Source organism: Tigriopus californicus, chromosome 6 (assembly GCF_007210705.1).
Source record: "Tigriopus californicus strain San Diego chromosome 6, Tcal_SD_v2.1, whole genome shotgun sequence".
Classification (NCBI taxonomy): Eukaryota; Metazoa; Arthropoda; class Copepoda; order Harpacticoida; family Harpacticidae; genus Tigriopus; species Tigriopus californicus.
The window spans coordinates 3,133,966-3,155,291 of NC_081445.1; the positions used below are offsets into that span (position 1 = coordinate 3,133,966).

Consider the following 21,326-nt stretch of genomic DNA (forward strand, 5'->3'; position numbering starts at 1 on the left):
TTGGTATTAATACTATGCACTTCTTCAGAATTACAGTATATGCGTACAAATGATGTGAAGAAAAGCTATTCGCAAAAGGAAACATAGTCCACCTATTTTCTTTACAAAAGTTAATATTGACACAATTAGTTTCGTATACAATATACGTCAGAAATCAAGAATTGACATTTCAGTTTCCTTCGCAGACATTCTCAGCCAGGGTTTTGAACCTCGAAATCGAAATGAAATTTGGAACAAGGAAAATGGAGGAGAGGGGGGAGGGGGATAAAACCCAAGCTTCATTCCAAGCTGTCNAAATTTGGAACAAGGAAAATGGAGGAGAGGGGGGAGGGGGATAAAACCCAAGCTTCATTCCAAGCTGTCAAACACACACATCCCTAGTTTTGACTTGAAACTAGATTTCTTTTCAATGATCGAATTCATTTTTTTTCGTACTGAAGTCCTGTGGCATTCTTGATCTTCCCATCTTTAAACCCTTATGCAAAGACGACCGTATTTTGTGTACATGTTGGCCCTGCTAGATTGCCCCATGAAGCAATGGGGTTCCGATCTACGCAAATGGAACTCTTTGTTGCGAGGCAAATCATCCCTTCCATATGGCCACATTTTGGCAGCAACTATGCAAGTCTGTCTCTCAGATTTGGTGTCAAATGCCTGCATAGTGATTACTTTGAACATGCAACGGGCGGAGGGGATTGAAGTCGTATGGAGGAGTCCCCAAATGAAAGAGATCGCCTTCTGATGGAGCTCGTTCCACTATTATGCGAGTTTCTTCAAAGGGTTAGGGTTCCGGAGGTGAGGTTAAGGGCTAGTTATCAGTCCTGAGAGTGAGAGAGATGGTGTCTCGCATTGATGAACTCTAAACATTTTCGAATAGTACAGGAGGGCGTCGCCTCAAAAACTGAGCACAAGAAGAATTGTTTATTTAGATTTAGAGCAAGCCTCACGGTCCATTAGCTTGATGAAAAAAAGGACCAGCCTCTGAATAAATGACCAGGAAAGAAGGGGACTTAAAAATCCTAGGCTAAGTCTTGCTTGGTAATCTAGCGTCATGGTCATGATTTTAGCTAGATGTATAGCACGTAGAATATAGTTGTGAGGCCACAGAAATCCAATTCTTTTTTATATTTAGTTGATATTCCATGGGATTGGAAAAGAATTGGAAGCAATGCTCATGCGATGAAAGGAAAGCATTCATTGACTTTTTCCCCATCAATGAAGGCAAACATTTGAAGATTTGAGGGAGGAGAAAATCATAATTCGAATTCGTACTGGACGATTCGCACCATCAAAATTAGATTTTCCAAACTGAAAGAGAGATTTGTTCCTAGCGCCATCTTGACAGAAAATGTTCAATGCCAAAAGATGTCTTTAGACCCTTTAAATCGTCATACCATACAGGTAAAGACTACCCCTATTCGTGTCTTGCTCTTCGAAACAAACCTTGGATACTTTCATTCATTTCCTCTGCATAATCTTACTCCGCATTTAGTTGTGCGTCGTTATATTTACCTTGGACCTAGAAATCTGTGTATAGGTATATACATATACCCTTCCTGATATTCATTCCCTCGTCCCAGGATCATTGCATTCCGTTGGTACACTTCATTTCTTTCCCTTATTTGCAGGCATGTGCTCCTCGTTATATCTATTATATCTTTATGAACCGCATGGATCCGGTGGGCATGTGCATCACGAGCCGGCGGAACTTTACGGAAGTCCGCGCCTATCGGCCTTGCGTTGAATCAGGTATCCGAGTTTTGACCTTCCCTTGTTATCCTAACGGCGGCCCTTTCTCTCCATCTATCTAGGCGTGTGCTCCAAGGTATATCTGGTACTCGCATAACTTTGCCCGTCGAGAACCCATCGGCACGTGTTTCACGGCCAAAAACAATTTCGCCGACTATTCCGAATACTCTCCCTGTCGCGCAAGTAAGTTGTGGGCAGAGGTCGTCGAAGATGCTGATGCTGGTTGAGAGGGTGGGATGAGTACTCGGGATCAAGAGCGTCTTCGTGACACACCGCTCCATCTCGTTTCGCCACTCGCCCCTCCTCAGCTTGCTTGGTTGGTCTTGCCTGGATTGACGAGAAAACAAACAAACAAACAAACAAATCCGCACCTTTACACTTTCCTGGAACACCCTTGCCCCAGTTTGCCTTTGCCGTTTGATAAGCAGTCTGCAGTACCGGTGTGATCAATCTACTTGGGACGCGAATTTTCAAACGAGTAAAATCGCACAACACAACAAAAATACTAAAGACTTTTGATCCCTGTTTGATTTTTTCGATCTGCTCTATTTTCACTGACCAAAAACAAAAGCAAGCAGTCATCAAGCAACGCGTCACTGGTTTGCGATCTGACGGCACAGGCAGATTGAGCACATAATCAGCCCTGCTGTCAGTCACTTTTCAATCAGAGCGACAACAAACAGCTGATCTGGATCACATTCTCCAACTCCATTTTGAGACAATGGAAGCTTCACACAATTCCGCTTCATTTTAGTTCAGTTGCAACTTGGTGTCTGTTGTGTGAATTACCGCCTGCTTTCAGTTTTTGTGCAAATGTGGATTCAATTCAATGTTGAAGTCAAGGTTGGGCATTGGAATAATCAAAATGAAGAAAAAAAGAAAGCTTTCAATGCAAGAAAGGGTGACGAGTTATTGGGACAAAAAAATAAAGACTTTTGTCAGCTTTAGTCTTTTGCCATGGCTGCGGATTACACTCGCATAGAAACGATCAAAGAGCGACAATTACGCACCAGTTTGGCTATGTCAGTTTCTTTAGCATATTTTAAGATATTCTTTACTTACTTGACCCCAAATTCATGGTTTTTCTGCCATGATCGTCCAATCCCATACTTGCATGTTCCTTTTTTCAAATGTTTGTGAGTCCTGCCCCAAACCAGTCAGACCAATCGGGCTCGTCCAAATTCGCATCGTCACACCCAGAACTGATGCTCTTCCATCAAACAATCAACCCTCGGAATGGATTCTTCCTCACTGATCCAGACTAAAAAATGCCTGCCTTAAAATTATCAACCACAGAACAATCCTCTCTCGACCTTGGACATCCTTGACCCTATAATTCCTTTTCCCTCTTGCTGAACTCCTTACCCTGTTGCCCATCCAACCTTTTTCATGTTGTTGCTTTTTGCCTCCAATGGATTAATGGATTTCCACACTTATGTTTGACTATTCCAACGTGTTTATTGGGCACACACCGACACACACATCAGATCTCATTGTATCACCAAGAAAAGCCCCCCCCCCTTCTCTAAAGTGTCCAAGAACGGAAGGCATAAATCTATGGCTAACAATGCATTAAAAACCCTTAAAACCGTGTAAAAAGAAACCCTAAACAACTCATTCATCTTTTCTTTCATGAAAACTGACCAAGTTTTTAAACGACCCTTTCTAAATCACTAGAACTAACCTGACTTAAAATTCAATCTTTATCTAAACAGAAACAGCTAAAACCCATTCATTGCATTGTGCCATCATCTTGAAGAGATACTCGCACAGGATGTGTCATGTGGAAGGAGGAGAGAGCGAGGAATATTGTTGCCCTTGAATCTTAAATAGGACCCAATCAGATATTTGAACAATGAATATTGTATATAGTCCATAGACTTTCAAGCCTTAAGTAGAAGGGTTGATTCTGCTTCTGAAAGGTGGCTAAGCTCAGCCCTGGAAAATAAACAAGGTTTCAGGGTGGCCAAACTTGAACTGCCCCAAGAATGACCAATGTAATGTCTCCTTGGATCTGTTTCAATTCCAGGCAATTATTTCAACAGCACTATACTGGACGCTTCAAACTATAAGATAGTTGACATGGAAAACTCTGATTTCTTTCGCTTGGAGTCCATTCACAATGCTAGTGAGACGCTCCATGTTGTATGCGATTTTTCACGCTGGGAAGGCAACTCACCGGGACAGCATACCCAGCGTGACCACTGTAAGCTTTTCGTGGTAGTTGTATTACTCCAAAAATAATTGCCTCTAGTAATATTCAAAGCATGCAGCTCGGCTCAGGTTGCAGAATATATGACTTGAGCAGCATATATCCTGTATGTTTATGTACGTTCTGACAGAGAGGATTTTTTTCGTCGCTTTCAATGTAATAGCAAATTGAGCCTAGTGGGTTCTCAAAATTAATGATTTCCCTGTTTCGCTCAGGTGATGTGGTTCAGAAAAACACCCATGGAGAAAATGTACTAGTGGGTAAGCAAGCAAGTTGACAATGGGTTTACTTGTTTCGATGTCAATGGTCCATGTCATGTAGTGTGCAATTGATGGGAGAATCTCTTGGATTCAATATCTTTATACATGTTTAGTTACATACATATCTGGGGCTCCAACTTTCTTGATGTATTGCATGTTCCGTTTCGTTCCAGTCGTCAAAGATGTCGCGCGGAGGGTGAATTTCAAGCTTTCTTAGAAATCTCCTCCACCTCCTTCAACATACGTATCTATGTATTATGGACACAAAAGCATGACACATCCTTTGTGCTATTTGTACTGATTGCCTTCCTCTGAATGTCTCATCATACTATTTTGTCTTTGGGTTTTTTCCAATTTACGTTCCAACTCGGAGGATCTTCCCGACTTCACTAACTGTGTAACCTGTCGTTCCAGGAAAATGGGGCTACCATCGTCAGGGATCCTGTCAAGCTGGAATTGGAGGAGCAGTCGCGGAAGTAAGTCAAACCTCTTCCATGTCACAAATGCATGTCCAAATGATGTTATAATTTCCATACTTTGCTGTAAACCTACCTCCCCCTCCCAAATACAAAAGAACTTCGGGAAGAGCATGGAAAGTGGGTCAAATTTCAAATTTTTGATGGGGATGGTCGGTTATGAGCACAATTGAACCCTTGATGGCTTCTGAAGTGCCAAGTCATCCAACCACTCTTAAATTAAGCAGACCTCACTGCATGGTTTTTCAAAGCTCGCTTTTAATTCGTCTCTTTGCCTTTTCCAGAGTGGGGAACAAATGTTTGTGGGAGCGCCTGGTTCCTGGTATTGGCAAGGTGAGTTCAATGGTTCAACAACACACTTAAGCATGATTATGTTGACGTCCTCGGGTTGACACCTCGGATCTAAATTCTAATCCCGTAACTTGTCAATCCTGTGATGACTAATAACTTGATTACAGGCCAAGTGTTTTCACTTAACACCACTGATTCACACATTTTCCGAAGACGAGGGGGCAACCCAGGATCAGGTACGCTGTCATTCATTCATAACTTCAGCCACACACTGACCTTCTACAATGCTACAAACGTTTTCTCTTCTTGCCGAGGGAAGTCATTCATTTTTTGGTATTCTCAGCATCCATAATTGAAAACGAAAAAAAGGATTTGCCTAATAGGAGCTAATCCTAACAATTGAAACAAAATCCTTTATAATAAAAAGCCGTTCCTAGTGATCATGCCGTTCTTTGCCCACGTGACTGACTTTGTTCATACAGAGATACACAACGACCATTGGATCATTTCGTACTCTGCGGGGAAAACTCTCCCCAAATTTCTCATAAAACACCGACTTCTTCTCCAGGGCAAGTGTTCTCCCAGAATTTGTCTCATTTGGCTGATCAACACAAAACGGGCGAGGGATCACCCAATGACGACGATTCTTATCTGGGCTATTCCGTCACCACTGGCGAGTTCAATGGAGATGGTGACAATGCCGATGTGGCTGTGGGGATGCCCCGAGGAGCCAGTCTAACTGGCAAGGTAGGACATTCAATCTTGATCAATTAAAGCCACTCCTGGACGGCCATCCGCTCACGGAGCCCATTGCTGCTCTAGATTCTGATCTACAACTCCAATTTGACCAATCTGTACAATCTGACTGGCGATCAAATCGGAGCCTATTTTGGATACTCGGTGGCAGCTGGAGATCTAAATGGAGATGGGCTCGATGACCTCATCATTGGATCGCCCATGTGGACAAACTACGAGATCATGGGGAAGTATGAGACTGGTAGGGTCTACGTTGTCTACCAAGACTCCCAGGTAATAGACGATAAAAAGCGACCTGGAAAACGCAATAGAATTCAAGTACTATCTCTGTGTCTCTTCTTTAGCACAAGTTCAAAAAATTCGACACTTTGGATGGAGAGAATCATAAGGCCAGGTTTGGATTGTCAGTGGCTTGCGCCGGTAACCTTAACCTGGATGGGATGACTCGGTCCCATCCCAAAGGCATTGAGGATCTTATCGTGGGTGCCCCCTACGACGGGGCCGATCACAGGGGAGCCATTTACATTTTCATGGGATCCGAGGATGGGATCCTTGGGAAATTTGCCCAGGTATATCAACAATCCAATAGGCTGGATCAATGCCAGGGATCTTGCTAAGTAAGGCACCATCCATTGCAGGTCATCCGCGCAGCAGACATTAGCTCGACAATTAGAACCTTTGGGTGGTCAATTTCCGCTGGGATGGATCTGGATAAGAACAAATATCCGGATCTCCTGGTGGGTGCGTACGATTCCAGCAACGCGGTGTACCTTCGCTCAGCACCAGTGGTTCATCTCGATTCTAAAGTGAGCTCACTTTGGCCTCAATTGCGCATTTGAAGCTACGGGACTAAAACAAAATGAATATGTTTTAGGTGAACATTTTGCAAGGTAACAAGCAAATCGATTTGGAAAGAAAGAAATGCACCCTCAGCGATGGACAAACGCGGGTTCCATGTGTGAATGTGAGTGTCACGATGATTTACCATGGAGAAGAGGTTCCAGATAGCATTGGTAAGTACAGAGTACAATTACCACAAGCATGGACTTGTGCTTTCCACCAAAATAGAACCACTCTGGACCGGGGTAGTTTTGAAATTTTGAGTCATTTTTGCAGTACATACGAATCAGTTCTATCCTCAAAAATCTATGTAGCTGACCCTGAGAGGACCGAAAATTGGATTCTTCAGTAGTGATTTCTACATGACTTTGACCGTGTCTTCCGAGTTCCCTGTGCCAGTTTTTGGTCTAAATTTGATCAAGTTCTCTTTCTCATTTTCCACCATGATTGGCAGAATTTTCAATTTTGAAAGACTATGATTTTGTGCATTTTAATAAAATGCAAAGCGAAACATGATTTTCGGTCCAAAAAGAGTGACATTTTCTTGAAATATTGAACTGGTACTCAGATCTCCAGTTATGATTAAGCTCGGCCACTGAAAGCGATTATAAATGTAACGTAAAAACTCTAAAATATGAGGCAAGTCTAAACAGAAGCTCAATATGGTCACTTTATGACCCCGTCTTGGCCATTCATGTTCGAAACAATATCTCACACTATGTAAAATCCAACCATCGATTTAGATTTGGACCTTCAGTACGTTTTGGACGTGAAAAAGGATCACGCCAAGCGGATGTACTTCCTCGACAAAGAAGGGCACAGTTCACGCAACAAGACCATCACCATCCAAAAGGGGAAACCCTTCGAACACGTATTCATGGTCTATCTTACGGCTGCTCCAATCAGTGACAAATTGACCACTCTGGACGTCCAAGTTCGCTACTCGTTGAAGACTAGCCAAATTGGCTTTGGAAGCTCCCGTTCCCTCATGCCTGTGTTGGGTCAATTTGAGAAAATGGCTATAGACAGTATTTCAATTCAGAAAGACTGCGGCACTGACAACCTCTGCATTCCCAATCTGTCATTGAAAGCCTCCCAGTAAGTAGCATAATCGTTCATCTTGTGACAACGTGATCATTGAAGTCGATGGTCCTTCTTTTCAGAATGGGAACCTATGTGATTGGAAGCGATGAGAAGCTGGAAATAACCGCAGAGATTACCAACACTGGTGAAGATGCCTTTAATGCCATGTACTACTTGCAAATCCCTCGTGGCATCAATTACATCAATACCAATTCAAGCGAATTAACCCCATTGTGCTCGCCACCTACAATCCAGAACAATCGGACCCTGAAGTGCGAGATTGGAAATCCTCTGCCTGCCAATTCTGAGGTAACGTTCATCACTTGTTAGTATGCAGTATTGTGCGTATCTTGCCCCACCAACCGAGTACATACTTGTCATCCACAGTTGACTCTTAATGTCTACCTCCAACCGACCGATGACGAAGACGAAGACCAGCTTTTGAATCAATATGACTTTGAAATGGCTGTCAACTCGTCCAATCCAGAAAATGGTTCTGACAATCAGGTGAGTAATGTCAATTGATCTAAGTTTATATCCTTATTGGGATGCCACGATTGAGGCCGTACTCCTATTCCAAAGGATAACCGACGGCTTATTCGAATCCCGGTGACAGTTTCCACGGATTGGCGAGTCACTGGTACTTCAAAACCGAGTCAAGTGGAATATAACATCTCCCAAGAGATTCCCGACAAATATTATTTCGAAGACGAGCTCGGGGAGGAGGTGTTCCACGTCTACGATGTGAAGAACCGAGGACCATCCACCATTAAAGAAGCAGAGGTGTTCATCTTATGGCCAAGTTTCAATGACAATGGGGACCATCTGTTGTACCTCTTGAATGTGGACTACGACCATAGCAAGGCGAAGTGCGATTCCATTGATAACATTAATCCTCTTTATGTCAAGGTGAGCATACATCTTTTGAATTGGAAGGTTGGCACTCTAGGTTTGATATTTTTGATTTACAGACCATTGGTTCTCGAGGCTATGCCGCTGCTCAAGCCGGTGCAGCTGGAGAGGGTTTCAGCCGTTCCAGCTCCTCGTACCTAAGCGGCAGTGGCGCCAAGTTTGGGGCAGGAAGCAGCGGTGGCTATTCTTCATCATCGTCATCATCATCGTCGTCGTCGTCTTCCTTTGGAGGTGGCCGTCAGTCATCAGGGGGATATTCATACGAATACTCAGGATCAAGTTCCAACTCAGGAGGCTCAAGACAGGGTTCCAGCTATGGATCTGCAGGAGGAGCAGCCGGTGGAGAGACCTCTTATACTTATGAGTCTAAATACTCGTCATCAAATGCCAATAATGGAGGAAGAGATGGTTCATACGGGTCCGCCGGAGGAGCATATGGAGGATTGGGTTCAGCAGCAGGAGCACAAGGTGGAAATTATAGACACGGATCTCGGTTCGGAAATACCATTCAATACTCTGGTGGTAGCGAGGGGAGCAGTATTGTTGCCGAGGGAGCAGAGGAAACTAAATTGTCTGCAAGTGAGGGAAGCAATCTTGCAACAGGAGCTGGAACTTCCAGAGGTTCCACGTGGAATGCTGGGGAAGCTCGAAATTCGTATGATTATGAGCGGCAATATGAAACCGAGTACAACAATGCAAGGGGTGGTGGTGCCCAAGGTGGACGACAAGGGGAAGGAGCTGGCTCTTATGGAGTTTACAACCAAGGGGGGTCAAGTGAATCCAGTGGTTCCAGCCGAGGAACGGTGTCCTATTCTGGTTGGAAATTGTTGGACAATGGAACCTACATCAGAATCTACGACGGTCGAAGAGGAAGTGCCCAAGGAAGAAATGAAATAAACTTGGGAGGCCGGACAGGATCCAGTAGTTCAGGCTCCGATAATAGCGGGTGGGTCCTCCAGCCAGACAACTCTTACAAGAAGACTCAAAGCAATTGGTCCTCATGGTCAAGTGAATCGTCAAGAGGAGCGACAGGCGGGGCCAATTTGAACAACCAAGGGGGATACACTGGCTCTGCCCAAGGGTCTGGCTCTTCATATGGTTCTGCTTATGGTCAAAGTGGATCAGAAACTCAACTGGGAGGAGGCTCAATCTCTCAAGCAGGCGGGGACAACACGATTTTCAATGCTGCTCGTGGTCCTGGCGATTATCATGGAACCATGCGAAAGTCCGAACTAGAGAATGAGGCTGGAGGGGCTGTGTTTTCTGCCACAGGTAGTGAAACAAGAAATCAAGTCGAAAATACCAGGTATCAAGGCAATGTAGATAACTCCTATCAAGGATCAAGCAGAGGGTCCTATCAAAGTCAAAGTGGAAGAACTAACACTGGATCAGCTGGTTCATATCAAGGTGGATCACTTGCAGGTGGATCATATAACTCTGGGTCATACCAAGAATCTAGTGGCTCATCACAGCCTGGAAACACGTTCAGATCCAACTTCAATTCTGAAACGGTGTCTGGAAGTAACGGATTGTCATCATCAGAAACCTCATCGGGCAGCTCCTTGTCTTCTGGCTCCTCATCTTCGGGAGCAACTGAAGCTGCTGCTCAAGGCAAATGGGTTTGGTCTGAAGCAAATAACCAATGGGAATGGAAAGAATCAATTGCTGCCTCATCATTTGCGAGTGGATCATCCAATAATCTCTCTGGTAGTTCTAGTGCTTCTTACGGATCTCGGTCTGGTGGTGCCCAAATCAACCAGGGTTCCTCTCAATCCTATACTGGAGACTCTCAAATCAGTCAGGGAACTTCTCAATCATACTCAGGAGGCTCCCAGATCTCGCAAGGCAAAGCTGGTGGTAGCAATTACAATGAAGTTGGTGGTGGCTTTGACGGGCCGGGCCCATTCAATCCGGGGGGTCAACCAACGGTTGTGGAGGGCACTTATGCCGAGGCAAAGTCTCGAGACGGCAGTGGAACGAGCTACCGCGGGCCTACAGGTCGATTTGGAGCTGTGGCTAATGAAGGCGAATACCGAGGACTCAACCAAGGAGTCCAGGGCCAAGCAGGCTTTCAAAGATCCCAAGGAGGCTCCAGGGGACAATCTTACAGAGGCAGTAGTTCGTACCAACAAAGCGGGTCTCAGGGAGCTCGCCAAGGTGATGCCAGAGGATCTACAGATCAAAACGGAGCGTACTTTAGGTCTGGTCACATAGGTGAGGAAAATGCAGTTGACAACCAAGTTGATGGCGGATCATCCAGTGGTTCAAACGACTCAGGCTGGGTGCTTCTGAACAATGGTACCTACGTGAGAAGGACATCCGCCTGGTCATCACAATCGTCCTATCAAGGAGGCGTGGATGTTAGTCAAGACGAGATGAATCGCCTGAACCGCCAAAATCAGCTCCAAAACGAAGTACAAAGTCAAGGGGAGATGGGCTATGGTGGCAAAAATATTGAGGATGGAGATCACGGTACCAATTCCACGGGATGGATCCGCCAGCCTGATGGAACCATGGTGAGGAAGAGCTCTTCCTGGGCCTCTTGGTCCAAGACTGTAGCAGGGGACAATTACGACCGTAATGAATTGGAACTCATCAAGAGAAGATTGGAAAACCAAGCTCGCTCTCACTTGGGTCAGGTTGAGGCCAAAGTTGCACCGAGCAATATTGAGCCTGGATTTGAAAGTCAACTTGTCTCAGGCCAGCAGAGACGAACCCGGTAAGTTTCCATTTGGCAAGGCAATTGCTATAAATTAGCATATTTGAATGTAGGTGGTTCTCGTTCTAGGGTCAAGCGCCAGTTCGATGAACAAGATCTCGATGACGCGATCAGTGATTGTTTTCCTAGTCGTTGCACCATAATGCGGTGCACAGTGGGCCCACTTTTGAAGGGCGATAGTGTTCTTTTCAAGATCAGGGCACGACTTTTCACCGAGACCCAAATAAAGGTGATTGTTTGCTCATGCGGAATGAAAACGATAAGTGCATAAACTTCGATCTTACCATGCCTTCCCGCCCCTTCCTTCTTTTGCAGAATTATGCGGACAAAGTTCAAATCTCGTCCAAACTAGTCACAAGGATCACCCGTCTTCCTCATCAGGCTGATGTGTCTCGAATTGAATACCAAGTACGCGCCAAACCATTTACGCGGAACTTGAGTAGCCCACGAATACTCAACCTTGATTTTATCTTGCAGACCCATCAAGTGACGACTGAGGTGTTCCCCAGTGAGCTTGCAGAGGGTTCCATTCCGTGGTGGGTGTGGTTATTGGCCGCCTTGGGCGGTCTCCTACTCCTCGCTTTGATCATTTTCTGTCTTTGGAGAGTGAGTGACCTCACGGCAAACTGTGTTTAGAGTCAACCATAACACTTGATACTAACCTCTATTCCACTTGATTTTTCAGTGTGGCTTCTTCAAGCGCAAACGCCCCACCGACTCCCCGGAGAAGCAACCACTCAATCGCAACGGATATCATTAACATTATTACTGACTCATAGACTTTCCAAGAATTGAATGCTCGACCCACCCAGGCAATCACTCACATTCTAAGTCACACCCACTTTGTATAACCCCACTACTTGTCTAACATGATTGCCGGATTGAAACTCCCCATGCACGGGCATTGTGTACATTCATCATCCATAGATCTGGGGGGTCGAGTGCAGATCAGAGACTCCGTACGAGGAAATGCAATGACAGTTTTAGCTTTTAATCCAAGTCCACACACATTATCCCCTTAATCTCATCCAACCCATACGAATCCTTGAGGTGCTATCTATATATTTTGTTTCAAAACAATTGAAACGATGCCCAATCCTAAACGAGATATCTGAGTCTCGCCTAAAGTTAGTGCTTGATTTGATCTTGTAATCAAACAATGCAGTCTGACAAGAATGACGACATCACCACTAAGAATCTACAATCTAGTGTCAATCTGTGATTTAATCCTAACTGCCCCTTCAAAATCTTAATAACTGATGTGCCATGAAGTCTCATGAAATAAACATTAAAACACTTAGGACATAGCGATTTCCAGTCATTCATTTACCTTGTCTTCACCTTCGCCGTAACGTTTCTGACATCATGGGGAAACTTTAGTGAGCTTTTAGCGTTTTACCTCATTGTTGATAAGCGATCTTAGGAGCTTGATCAAAACCGCATTCACAACGACGATTTGAATAAGGAGAAACAAGGAAAATTGGCATAACTAGATTGAAAATATATTATTTCACATATCCCGGAAAGTCAATGATCAGACAGATGTGCGTTTTAGCTCCAAAACGCCCTTGAACTTAGGGGTTCTTCGAGCGAACCAGGATAATTGAGACAACCACCGAAAAATGCACAACTATGTAATGAAAAGTACTGGACAGCGCTTTCTGCTTCAGGCCTAGGTGGGTAAATGTGTGGTCACTCCATTCAGTGTAATAAAAGTCGGTTGTTCATTCAGGATTTTCAAGCCTGTCTTTGCTTTCCTGGCAAACACTTCATCCAAGCTGCTCCCAAAGGCCACACACAGTTTATTGGACAGCTTGCTTTTTCCAAACTACGAGTTTGACGAAGGAAAGGTTTTCAACGAGGTACAATCTATTTAATCTCCGATTAGAGAACGCTCAATGGCTGGCCCTGAAATGCATTCAATATCACAACAATCCCGCTAATTTTGTAGCTTACAAAGATTAATTGACAAGTACCTTGAAATAAATAATGTTGTTGTTACAATTAAAATATATACCATAGCAGATTAAATGTCAGATTCAAATTACATAATCTTCTTTGATCACTTTTTATGGCGCTAGTCTAGAGAGGCGAAAAGATTTGTTCCACACGCATGGGTTCAAATCCCGTTGTCGACCCTTATACTACTATTTCTGCTTAAGTTATTATAGATTTGATCTGCATAGTCCAAATCATTTCAATGATAATTTGTCCAACTTCAGAAATGACATTACTTGAGGAAATCATGACCCAAGAACAAGTCCCTCGTTTTAGCGTTCCCTCATCGAAGTTGCCGAAAAGCCGTATCTCCAAAGGAAGACGAGTGAAGCGATTTTAATCGATAGGACCTTTCTTTTCTCCACTCGCCCCGTTTGTTACGGGTGTTCGTGGGTTCGCAGGTTTGTGGGTCGGGTGGATCAGGAAGGAAGCACGACCACGCACCCCCACTATGTCTCGAATTCAGGGCCACAGATACAACCACTATTGGGCAATGAGTAGAAGAGAGCAACGCTGGAGTGGGCCACAGAGAACCAACTCCGCCAATGTCGAATTAGTGCGTGTTGCTCAGCTGGATTCAGGGTCAATTGATGGCCATTCGAGGCCATTGGGTTTGGGTGGCGATTCTTGAGGCCCAGGAAAGTGACACGTCTAGAAAGGACGGTCCTTTCAGGTAGATCAGTAAGCAGCCTTCATTGTGTATTAGTGTGGCCTCTGGCTTCGACTGGAATCCAGAGTCAACCTTGAGGATTGTGGAAATCTGCCGCCATGAGTGATAACGAGGATGAACTGAACAGTAGCCTCACTTCCATTGACTGGCTGTCCAAAATGACTTCCAAGGACCTCAAAGTGAATGAGAGGAACACTTTGGGGGAGCCCCTCGAGTCCGACCACATCCCGGATTTCAAACTCATCGACGAGGACTCCCAAGGCCATTGTGAGTCCTCCATGTTTGATTCCGAAGACCCAAAGTCCAAACCCAGACATAGGTAAGCTGTCTAAGAGAATTCATTGTGGGCGAGGAGGGATGCTAATTGATTGTGAAAGTTGCTGATATACGAGTAGGTGAGCCTTAATTCAACCAATCGAAATCAATTGCAGTAGATATCTCTCAAATCATATCGCTAATAACTTTTTTAATTTTTTTAAATGTCTATCCAAAGACGTATAAAATTAGGAAGTTACCGATTACAGTACAGTCCTGGCTAAACGTTCAAAAAATGGTCCAATCGCTTCAAGGTTGAAAACAATCAATGTTGTATCAACTAGTGATGGCCCGAGCAAGCTCTCTTGCACAAGCGCTATAAAGAATGATCATTTCAAGATGCGTTGTCTTATCTAGCCAAGGGCGACCTCGCCACTGAAGAATTGAACCCCAATCGGCCGAATGCCTTTTAGTCAAGCTTCGTGACCAGGAAAGAATAGCAATGAAAACAATTCGCTCTGAGAACTCGGTACACTTGAGAGGACAGAACTATCTAGCAACAAAAATACGATGCATGATTATGGTAATGAGAGTCCAAAAATGTTGCTGCACCTTATACGCAGGTTTATTGGTTGAACAATCAAAGCGGTTTATTCCTATTTTCACACCCTACGATTATTTGTTCCATAACGCAGGTCTCTTTCAGAGTGCTTCTCTGAAATGTCAACTTGCACTCAGGATTTACATTTTGGCCTTCGTTTCAGCTATGCTACTTTGATCCGGCAAGCCATTGAGAACTCAGAGAACCAACGTGCTACTTTGTCAGAGATCTACCAATGGATCACAGATCGTTATCCTTTCTACCGAAATGCAAGCTCAGGATGGAAAGTAAGACCATTTTTAGACGACGTCATTATACCAAACATCCATTGTCCTTGACTGTGATAAGGCACAAACTTCTAGAAATATGGACTGTGAAAAAGCTTCCCGCCAAATGGGCCTGCTCTGGGACATGGTAAATCTGAGCTACTTTTCGAATTAAAGTAATGAAATAAGAAGCGTAGATCTCTTCAATTAAAGTCAGATCATTTTTATATCATTGACTTGTAAAGTGGTTCGTTTCAAAATCATGTTGTCAAAAGCTTATGTAGTTGACCAAGAGCAGGCCGAAAATTCGAGTTTTATGTAGTGTTTATTACATAACTTTGATCATACCTCTTGAGTTCCCAAAGCATGGTTTTGTGCTCAAACTTGGCCCAGTTCATCTATTCAACCAGATATTGTGGTCGTATCAGGTGCTCATTTGGAAAAACGTGAACGGTTTAGAAGATACGAAATGTTTACTTCCGTTCCCAGTCCACATCTTTAGAAGTCCGTGGATATTGCCATACCTCAGGTTACAGGGAATGAATAAATACAGCAATTAACAACTCGATCGACCATCTCGATCGGATTTATTTACTCTGCCTGCTGTGTGCTTCTGTGTAATTTCATCTCAGATCTTTGCTCAGGCTGGAAATCGAACCTGTTCCTCATTTTCCTCAAAAGTCTATATGGAAAAGGCAGGATATATTTCCAAACAAAAAAAACTACTGAACAACTTTTCCAGTAATATCTTTAGACGTATGGTAGAAGAGAAAAGGATCCTCTGAAAAAGACACAACTTCATAAACCAATGAATTGCCGACATGCGATCATCCACATCTGGTGGACAGCAATAATAATCAATGATGACATTTTATAAAGTTAGCTAAGTCTGCTAGATTGTGCGATTACATATCGGATGAGTATGATGAACTTTGTATAACAAATAACAACTGACCCTGGCTATTGCGTTTTAATTTTGGCAAACATTGGAAGCAGAATACAAGGACAACCAACCAATGCATTTGTAAAAAAGATTCACAAACTCGAGGCTCATGGTTAAGATCCACAAAAGACGTTTTCGGTGTACTTTTGAGCGCAGTGCTTGGACATTTAATTTCCGTTTTTCCCGGACTTTTTTTCACGTAAAGTCATTTCACTTCCTTTCTTAAAGAGTACACCTTTGCGTGTACATGTATGTTTTAGAATCGATTAGGAATGGAACGCTCGGAACTTGGTATTTCATAACCAAGAACCAATCGTAATCAACCAATGAAACTTGGGTTAGATACTCATTGACTTTTAAGCGCATTTCACGGGAATACCTGAGCAGCACTGAAAAGCTGGTCAACAAAGTCCCATATTTAGTCCCACTAACCACCATAGGATGGGATCCTTTGACAGTAAATCAAAAGTATATCTTACGCGATCGTATGTCTGATGAAGTTTATTTAGTTATCCAAAGTGGGTCTTTGTCTCTTAGTTTAGAGAGCCTGAAAGTCTTGATAATCAAAATTCGCCTAGGTAAGAGGTTTCTCGTTGTTTTTGAATTTAGGAAAAAAACTTTTCTAGGGCAAGGCCAGGTATGCGAATGCAACCAAGAAATTTTGTGAGGCTAGGAAAACTGCGCTAACCACTGAGCCATATTATTTCCGGCACGGAAGTGTGTCTTATCAGCAGGGCTGTCCAAAAAATGCACATGTATTATTTTTCACTTTTTCTAATCTTTTTGCATTATGTTGTTCATTTTGCATTTTTTTATGAATAAAATCATAAAGAAAGGTCCTGAAAGAAGTCACTTACATTATTTCAGCCCTGTCGCGATGTTTACCAGTAATCCTATAGGTAAGATTAGCTAGGTCCCCAGCTGTTTTTACCCTATCTCGCAACATTTTTTCTCCAGATGCGAGCTTTTTAGGATTTCTACAGAATTGATGACGATGATGATCATTTATTTGCGACCTTGTTAAAAGCGTATGCACAATACAAGTATAGGTATAAGTGAAATATAAACAAAATGGATAAAAAAGGTTTTCCCGACACGGTCTTTCCTTTAAGCCATTGGCCTTGTTTTCAGGGATTTAGGCGCTTGAATGTTTAGTTTAACTCAATGAAGATCCACTCATCCATCAAAGTGATGAGTGAATGCTCTTTCTGGGTAATGTCCAAGCTTTCACTCTACGGCAAGAGTGCTTGAAAGCCAGGTCATTAACTAGCTTAGCTTCATCGTGTGGACTCTCATGCCCCATCAAACAGTTCTAGTCTAATGATAATTGTTCAAAAATAGGTTTGTTTCAACGTTATATTGTCAAAGACTCATATATCTGGCCAAGAGAAGGGCGAAGATTCAAATTCGTTGCAACTGTTACAATTTAACTTTGATCACTCTTCATGAGATCCCTGAGCTACGTTCTTATCTTTTATTTTTGGTTTGGAGTGCTAGGGCCAAAGGCTTGACCGTTGATCGGCCAGTGAAGCTAGCCATCACATCGTCCATTTCCGTGAAATTCCGTGAGGCAGTGTCATGTCCAATATCAGTTCGACTCTCTTTGTGTGGGTGTGGTTAGCGTCTAAAATATTGCTTATGGAGAAAAGGCGGGTTTCGAACCAGGGACATCTTTTACTGAAAGAAACTGCGCTGACTACTACACCACATCTCCTGCCTAAACCTATTACATGAAAACACACCTTTATGATTTAGAGTACATTTGACCGTTCGGCCAAGATGGTTCCTAAGATTTTAAAATGTTTATAGCGTTCCCAAAGCATGTTAATCATATTAAGTGCCAATTTCAAATATAGAGAATGGCTAAGGAAATATGAAATCTTCTCTTCCGTCCCTGATCTAGATCTGTTAAAGTCCATGGACTAGCTTAGCGGCATAAAACAAAGAAAAAATCCTTTACTCTTTGAAATGAGTCAAAGGTGGCGCTCTAATGGTGAAGCAGGTGATAAGTATCGAAGCTGAACCTCCCATTGACCTGACTGAATGGAAACTTGTTCCAATTTAATCCGAAATTGCGTCCAATTTAGCTTTTTGAACCTGTCAGTTTTCAATAAAACAATTCCATCAACGATGGATGGCGATAGCCCTTGTTATTGTAAAACGCCATTGCAATGCTTTTCCAGTTTATCTTTTCAATCGCCTTGAAAATAAGCCCTTTATCTCTCAATAACCTACGAATACCTAGTTTGAAAACATATCCATTGTCTTGGCTGCAATTGGAAAAAGATCCACGAATTCCGATATTGAAGGAAGCAACTTGTTGATAAAAAAGGAAAAGTGGATGCGACAGATATTCATTTTTCTTTTCACGAGTTTTACGCAAGGTTCAGAAACTTTTTGCAACCCATCAGTGAATGTTGCATATTAGTTTTTTTAATCAATACAATATTTGCTCATTTACTAACCCAACCTCTATTCGCATTTTGTACCTACAACATCGAAGACCCCTCACGACTTACGAGAGCAATATGCCAATAAAAATTACATACCCGTACCGGATCCTTTTTCAACTCAAGCAATTAACTTGCTCTTCATTACAAAAACCTCATACACTAATTGCCATTGGACATTGATTTTTGTGCTTCCAATCAAGTAACAATAAGTGTGATCAAGAGGTCTAATAATCGACGAAATAAATCCGAAAATATTCTCTCTCCCAAAGTGATATGAATCAATTCGTAATTCTAAACAACGTGAATTTACTCTAAAGGTGGGTGCACCATAAGTTTGTCTACAAAATCAATTAAACCTTTTGAAAGTGGATTTGGTTCCCTATAAAGTACGTCAAGACGAGAAGGCTCAGGAATTCACTTTTGGGCATGATTCAACTAGCAACTATTTATTGTAGCATTAGGAAAACTCAATAACAAAGTCTTTGGCAATGTTTCAGAATTCCATCCGCCACAATCTGTCGTTGAGTAAATGCTTCCTGAAAGTTCAGCGAGGTCGGAGCAATCCGGGCAAAGGCTGCTATTGGGCCATCATCAAGCATAATTCTGACGACTCCTTGGTATCCAATGATCCCAACAATTCAGTCAATTTTAATACAGGAAAACCGAGGGTGAAGAAATCCCGAGTGAATGATGCACACGCAGGATTGACGCCGGTAAGACACTTTTATTTCATTGAAAAGACGTATGCCCAATAACTGATTGCCACTTAGTGAGTTCCATTGCAAAAAGGGCATTAAGGTAGCCTGCAGGTAAAAGTTTCAGCTTCTCTTATTCCCTTTGCTCTCAATCGGCTTCTTTCAGCCAAAATCCATCTTGTAGTGACGGATCAAACGAAAAACCCTCGGAGCTTTGTTTTTGCCCAATTTTGTTAATTTTCTGGGCAAAACCGAGCCTAAATTTGCTTGTTTTGACGGTGACAGGCACCGGCTTCCATCTTTTTGGCTCCAGTTATATTTATTTAGTAGCCGGATTTTTTTGGTGATCATGGGCGTTTCCAAGAATTTGGACATTAGCCAATAAAAATGACGAGTGAGATGAAATCAGTTAAAATTGTGTAACTTGTTCTCAGGAACATCCGAGCGTTTTTTGAGAGTCAACCCAGGTATTGTCATCTTCTAGAGGGCTAAAGCCGAGCTATTATTTCAATGCTTTAAATTAAGGTCCATTTCATGGATGAGAAGACATCAACGTAATTGAAACGAATCAAAACTAGCATCCAGAAATAGACGGAGTGTGAACAAAATCCTTTGTAACTATAGAATCAATGTTATTGACAGGTTCCCATGTGGGATCAAAGCTACACCTTATATGCGAATCGTTCAGATAAGGAAGCTAGATTAAGGAAAAGCGAATGAAATTGATTGAGTACCTGATTGAGTACCAATGTATTGTTACGATTTTCATCTAGTCCGAGAATGGAGCAATACAGAAGCTTTGTGAGTATGGTCCTTGCCCTTCATGAAATATCAACAAAATGTGTCTTTATGTGATATAGCCTCAACCACTCGGGCTGATTGTGCCATATTGATTATAGGTAGGAAGGAGTGTCAAAACTGTTCCACCATACCCAAAGAACAAGCTTTTTCAATTTTTTGTCATAGCCTCTCACACGAAGATTGAAAATAAGCAGGAATCTAAAGTGAGACTTCTTCTCTTAGTTTGGATGATATTCTGAAGCATGATTTTAACAGCAAATCTCAAGCAATGTTCCTATTTGACAGCATACCATATTGGTCGCTTTTGTAACGTTATCCTACGTCAAAAATCCAGCAGGTTTGTGGGGAGTATTTGTAAAGAACCTCCTAGAATATATTTTGAACAGAAAAACCTCCGAGGATGTAAATAAGGAACAAACGTTTAAAAGGGCCCTTTTGTTTCGAAAACATGATCGATTTATAAATGGATTAGTGATCGGACAAATCCAGACTTCAGTCTTTTTCAACGATTCGCAAGAAAAGAAACCTATCTCGAATCCTGTTTGAGGGGCTCAAGTCTGGACTTGTCAATTTTTCAGTTGCATATTTTTCTTGCCCTGTCAGTCTATTTTCAAGGGTTGCTTTTTTGCGTCGACGAGAATGTGCTGTCTCTTACAGCAGTTTTCAAGATGGAGACAGAATAGAGTACATAATATGAAAAAGGATGAACTGGACACCGAACTAAAATATAGAACAGACCCCAAAAAATGGTGATGACACGAGGGTGCGTTTTAGAAACTTATCGCAACAGGACCGTGCCCTCTCATTTGGCCTACTGAGAGGGCTATGCAGCAATAAGGCCTCCGTCAAGCTAGGTAACCATCTGTGAGGCCGGGCCTTACACCCAAGGTCGCAAAAGTAAGGGGATCAGCCGGGATCAGCGCTTTCGAAAATTTATCATTTTTCAAGGGTGACTAATTTTGATTTTGCCCAATATTACAGTGGTGTTATGTTGGGTGAATTATTCGAATTTTCTAAAATCTTAACAACTCGTTTTCCTTTGATAAATGATAACTGAGTTTCAGTAGCGACTATCTCCTGTGAAATCCATCGTTGGAACAATTTGTGGTTTTTTAATATTCTGGCAGTCATGAAGTTCCAGTAGATATCTGAGGACATTGGTTTGAGATTTATGTGCTGGCCTCAACGATTTGTCCCTCTTGCCCATAGTATGGTACAAATACGGTTCAAATTATACTTGATTCTGAATCTGTCAAAAAAAAATTCATTTCGTAGTAACATTTTTGGACATAACTATTGATTTGAACATCCAAAACTTTGATCTTGAAAATGACAATTTCCGCACT

At 42.6% G+C, this 21,326-nt stretch overlaps 2 protein-coding genes and 1 long non-coding RNA gene across 3 annotated transcripts in view; 2 read left to right on the top strand and 1 right to left on the bottom strand.

The window, feature by feature from the left end:
* LOC131881755 (integrin alpha-PS2-like) overlaps positions 1-12,601 on the top strand; it is a gene marked incomplete in the record, with an annotated part of 21,191 nt that extends 8,590 nt beyond the window's left edge. The window contains 20 exon segments of the mRNA XM_059228705.1: positions 1,629-1,749; positions 3,779-3,955; positions 4,177-4,221; positions 4,636-4,697; positions 4,982-5,030; positions 5,156-5,224; positions 5,557-5,735; positions 5,811-6,017; positions 6,089-6,313; positions 6,383-6,550; positions 6,619-6,757; positions 7,328-7,682; positions 7,748-7,976; positions 8,055-8,174; positions 8,250-8,576; positions 8,639-11,298; positions 11,368-11,527; positions 11,614-11,706; positions 11,776-11,904; positions 11,984-12,601. Of these exon segments, the coding sequence (XP_059084688.1) occupies positions 1,629-1,749; positions 3,779-3,955; positions 4,177-4,221; positions 4,636-4,697; positions 4,982-5,030; positions 5,156-5,224; positions 5,557-5,735; positions 5,811-6,017; positions 6,089-6,313; positions 6,383-6,550; positions 6,619-6,757; positions 7,328-7,682; positions 7,748-7,976; positions 8,055-8,174; positions 8,250-8,576; positions 8,639-11,298; positions 11,368-11,527; positions 11,614-11,706; positions 11,776-11,904; positions 11,984-12,058 (5,589 nt within the window).
* LOC131881756 (uncharacterized) lies at positions 6,071-12,062 on the bottom strand. Its single transcript, XR_009373394.1, has 2 exons — positions 11,583-12,062; positions 6,071-6,593 (listed from the first exon to the last, which is right to left on the bottom strand). It is a non-coding gene; the product is annotated as an uncharacterized LOC131881756 (long non-coding RNA).
* A 1,195-nt stretch (positions 12,602-13,796) lies between the features above and the next one.
* Positions 13,797-19,242, top strand: LOC131882116 (forkhead box protein J2-like). The gene is made up of 3 exons (XM_059229171.1): positions 13,797-14,285; positions 14,986-15,109; positions 18,982-19,242. Exons 1-3 carry the CDS (start codon positions 14,065-14,067, stop codon positions 19,237-19,239), a joined length of 603 nt encoding a protein of 200 aa, XP_059085154.1. The 5' UTR covers positions 13,797-14,064; the 3' UTR covers positions 19,240-19,242.
* The last annotated feature ends 2,084 nt before the right edge of the window (positions 19,243-21,326 follow it).

Excerpts from the sequence above, each read along its gene's own strand:
- LOC131882116 (XM_059229171.1), top strand. The coding sequence starts at position 14,065 with ATGAGTGATAACGAGGATGAACTGAACAGTAGCCTCACTTCCATTGAC. Across the intron at positions 14,286-14,985 it reads AAGTCCAAACCCAGACATAG|CTATGCTACTTTGATCCGGC; the intron begins GTAAGCTGTCTA and ends CCTTCGTTTCAG. Across the intron at positions 15,110-18,981 it reads ATGCAAGCTCAGGATGGAAA|AATTCCATCCGCCACAATCT; the intron begins GTAAGACCATTT and ends GCAATGTTTCAG.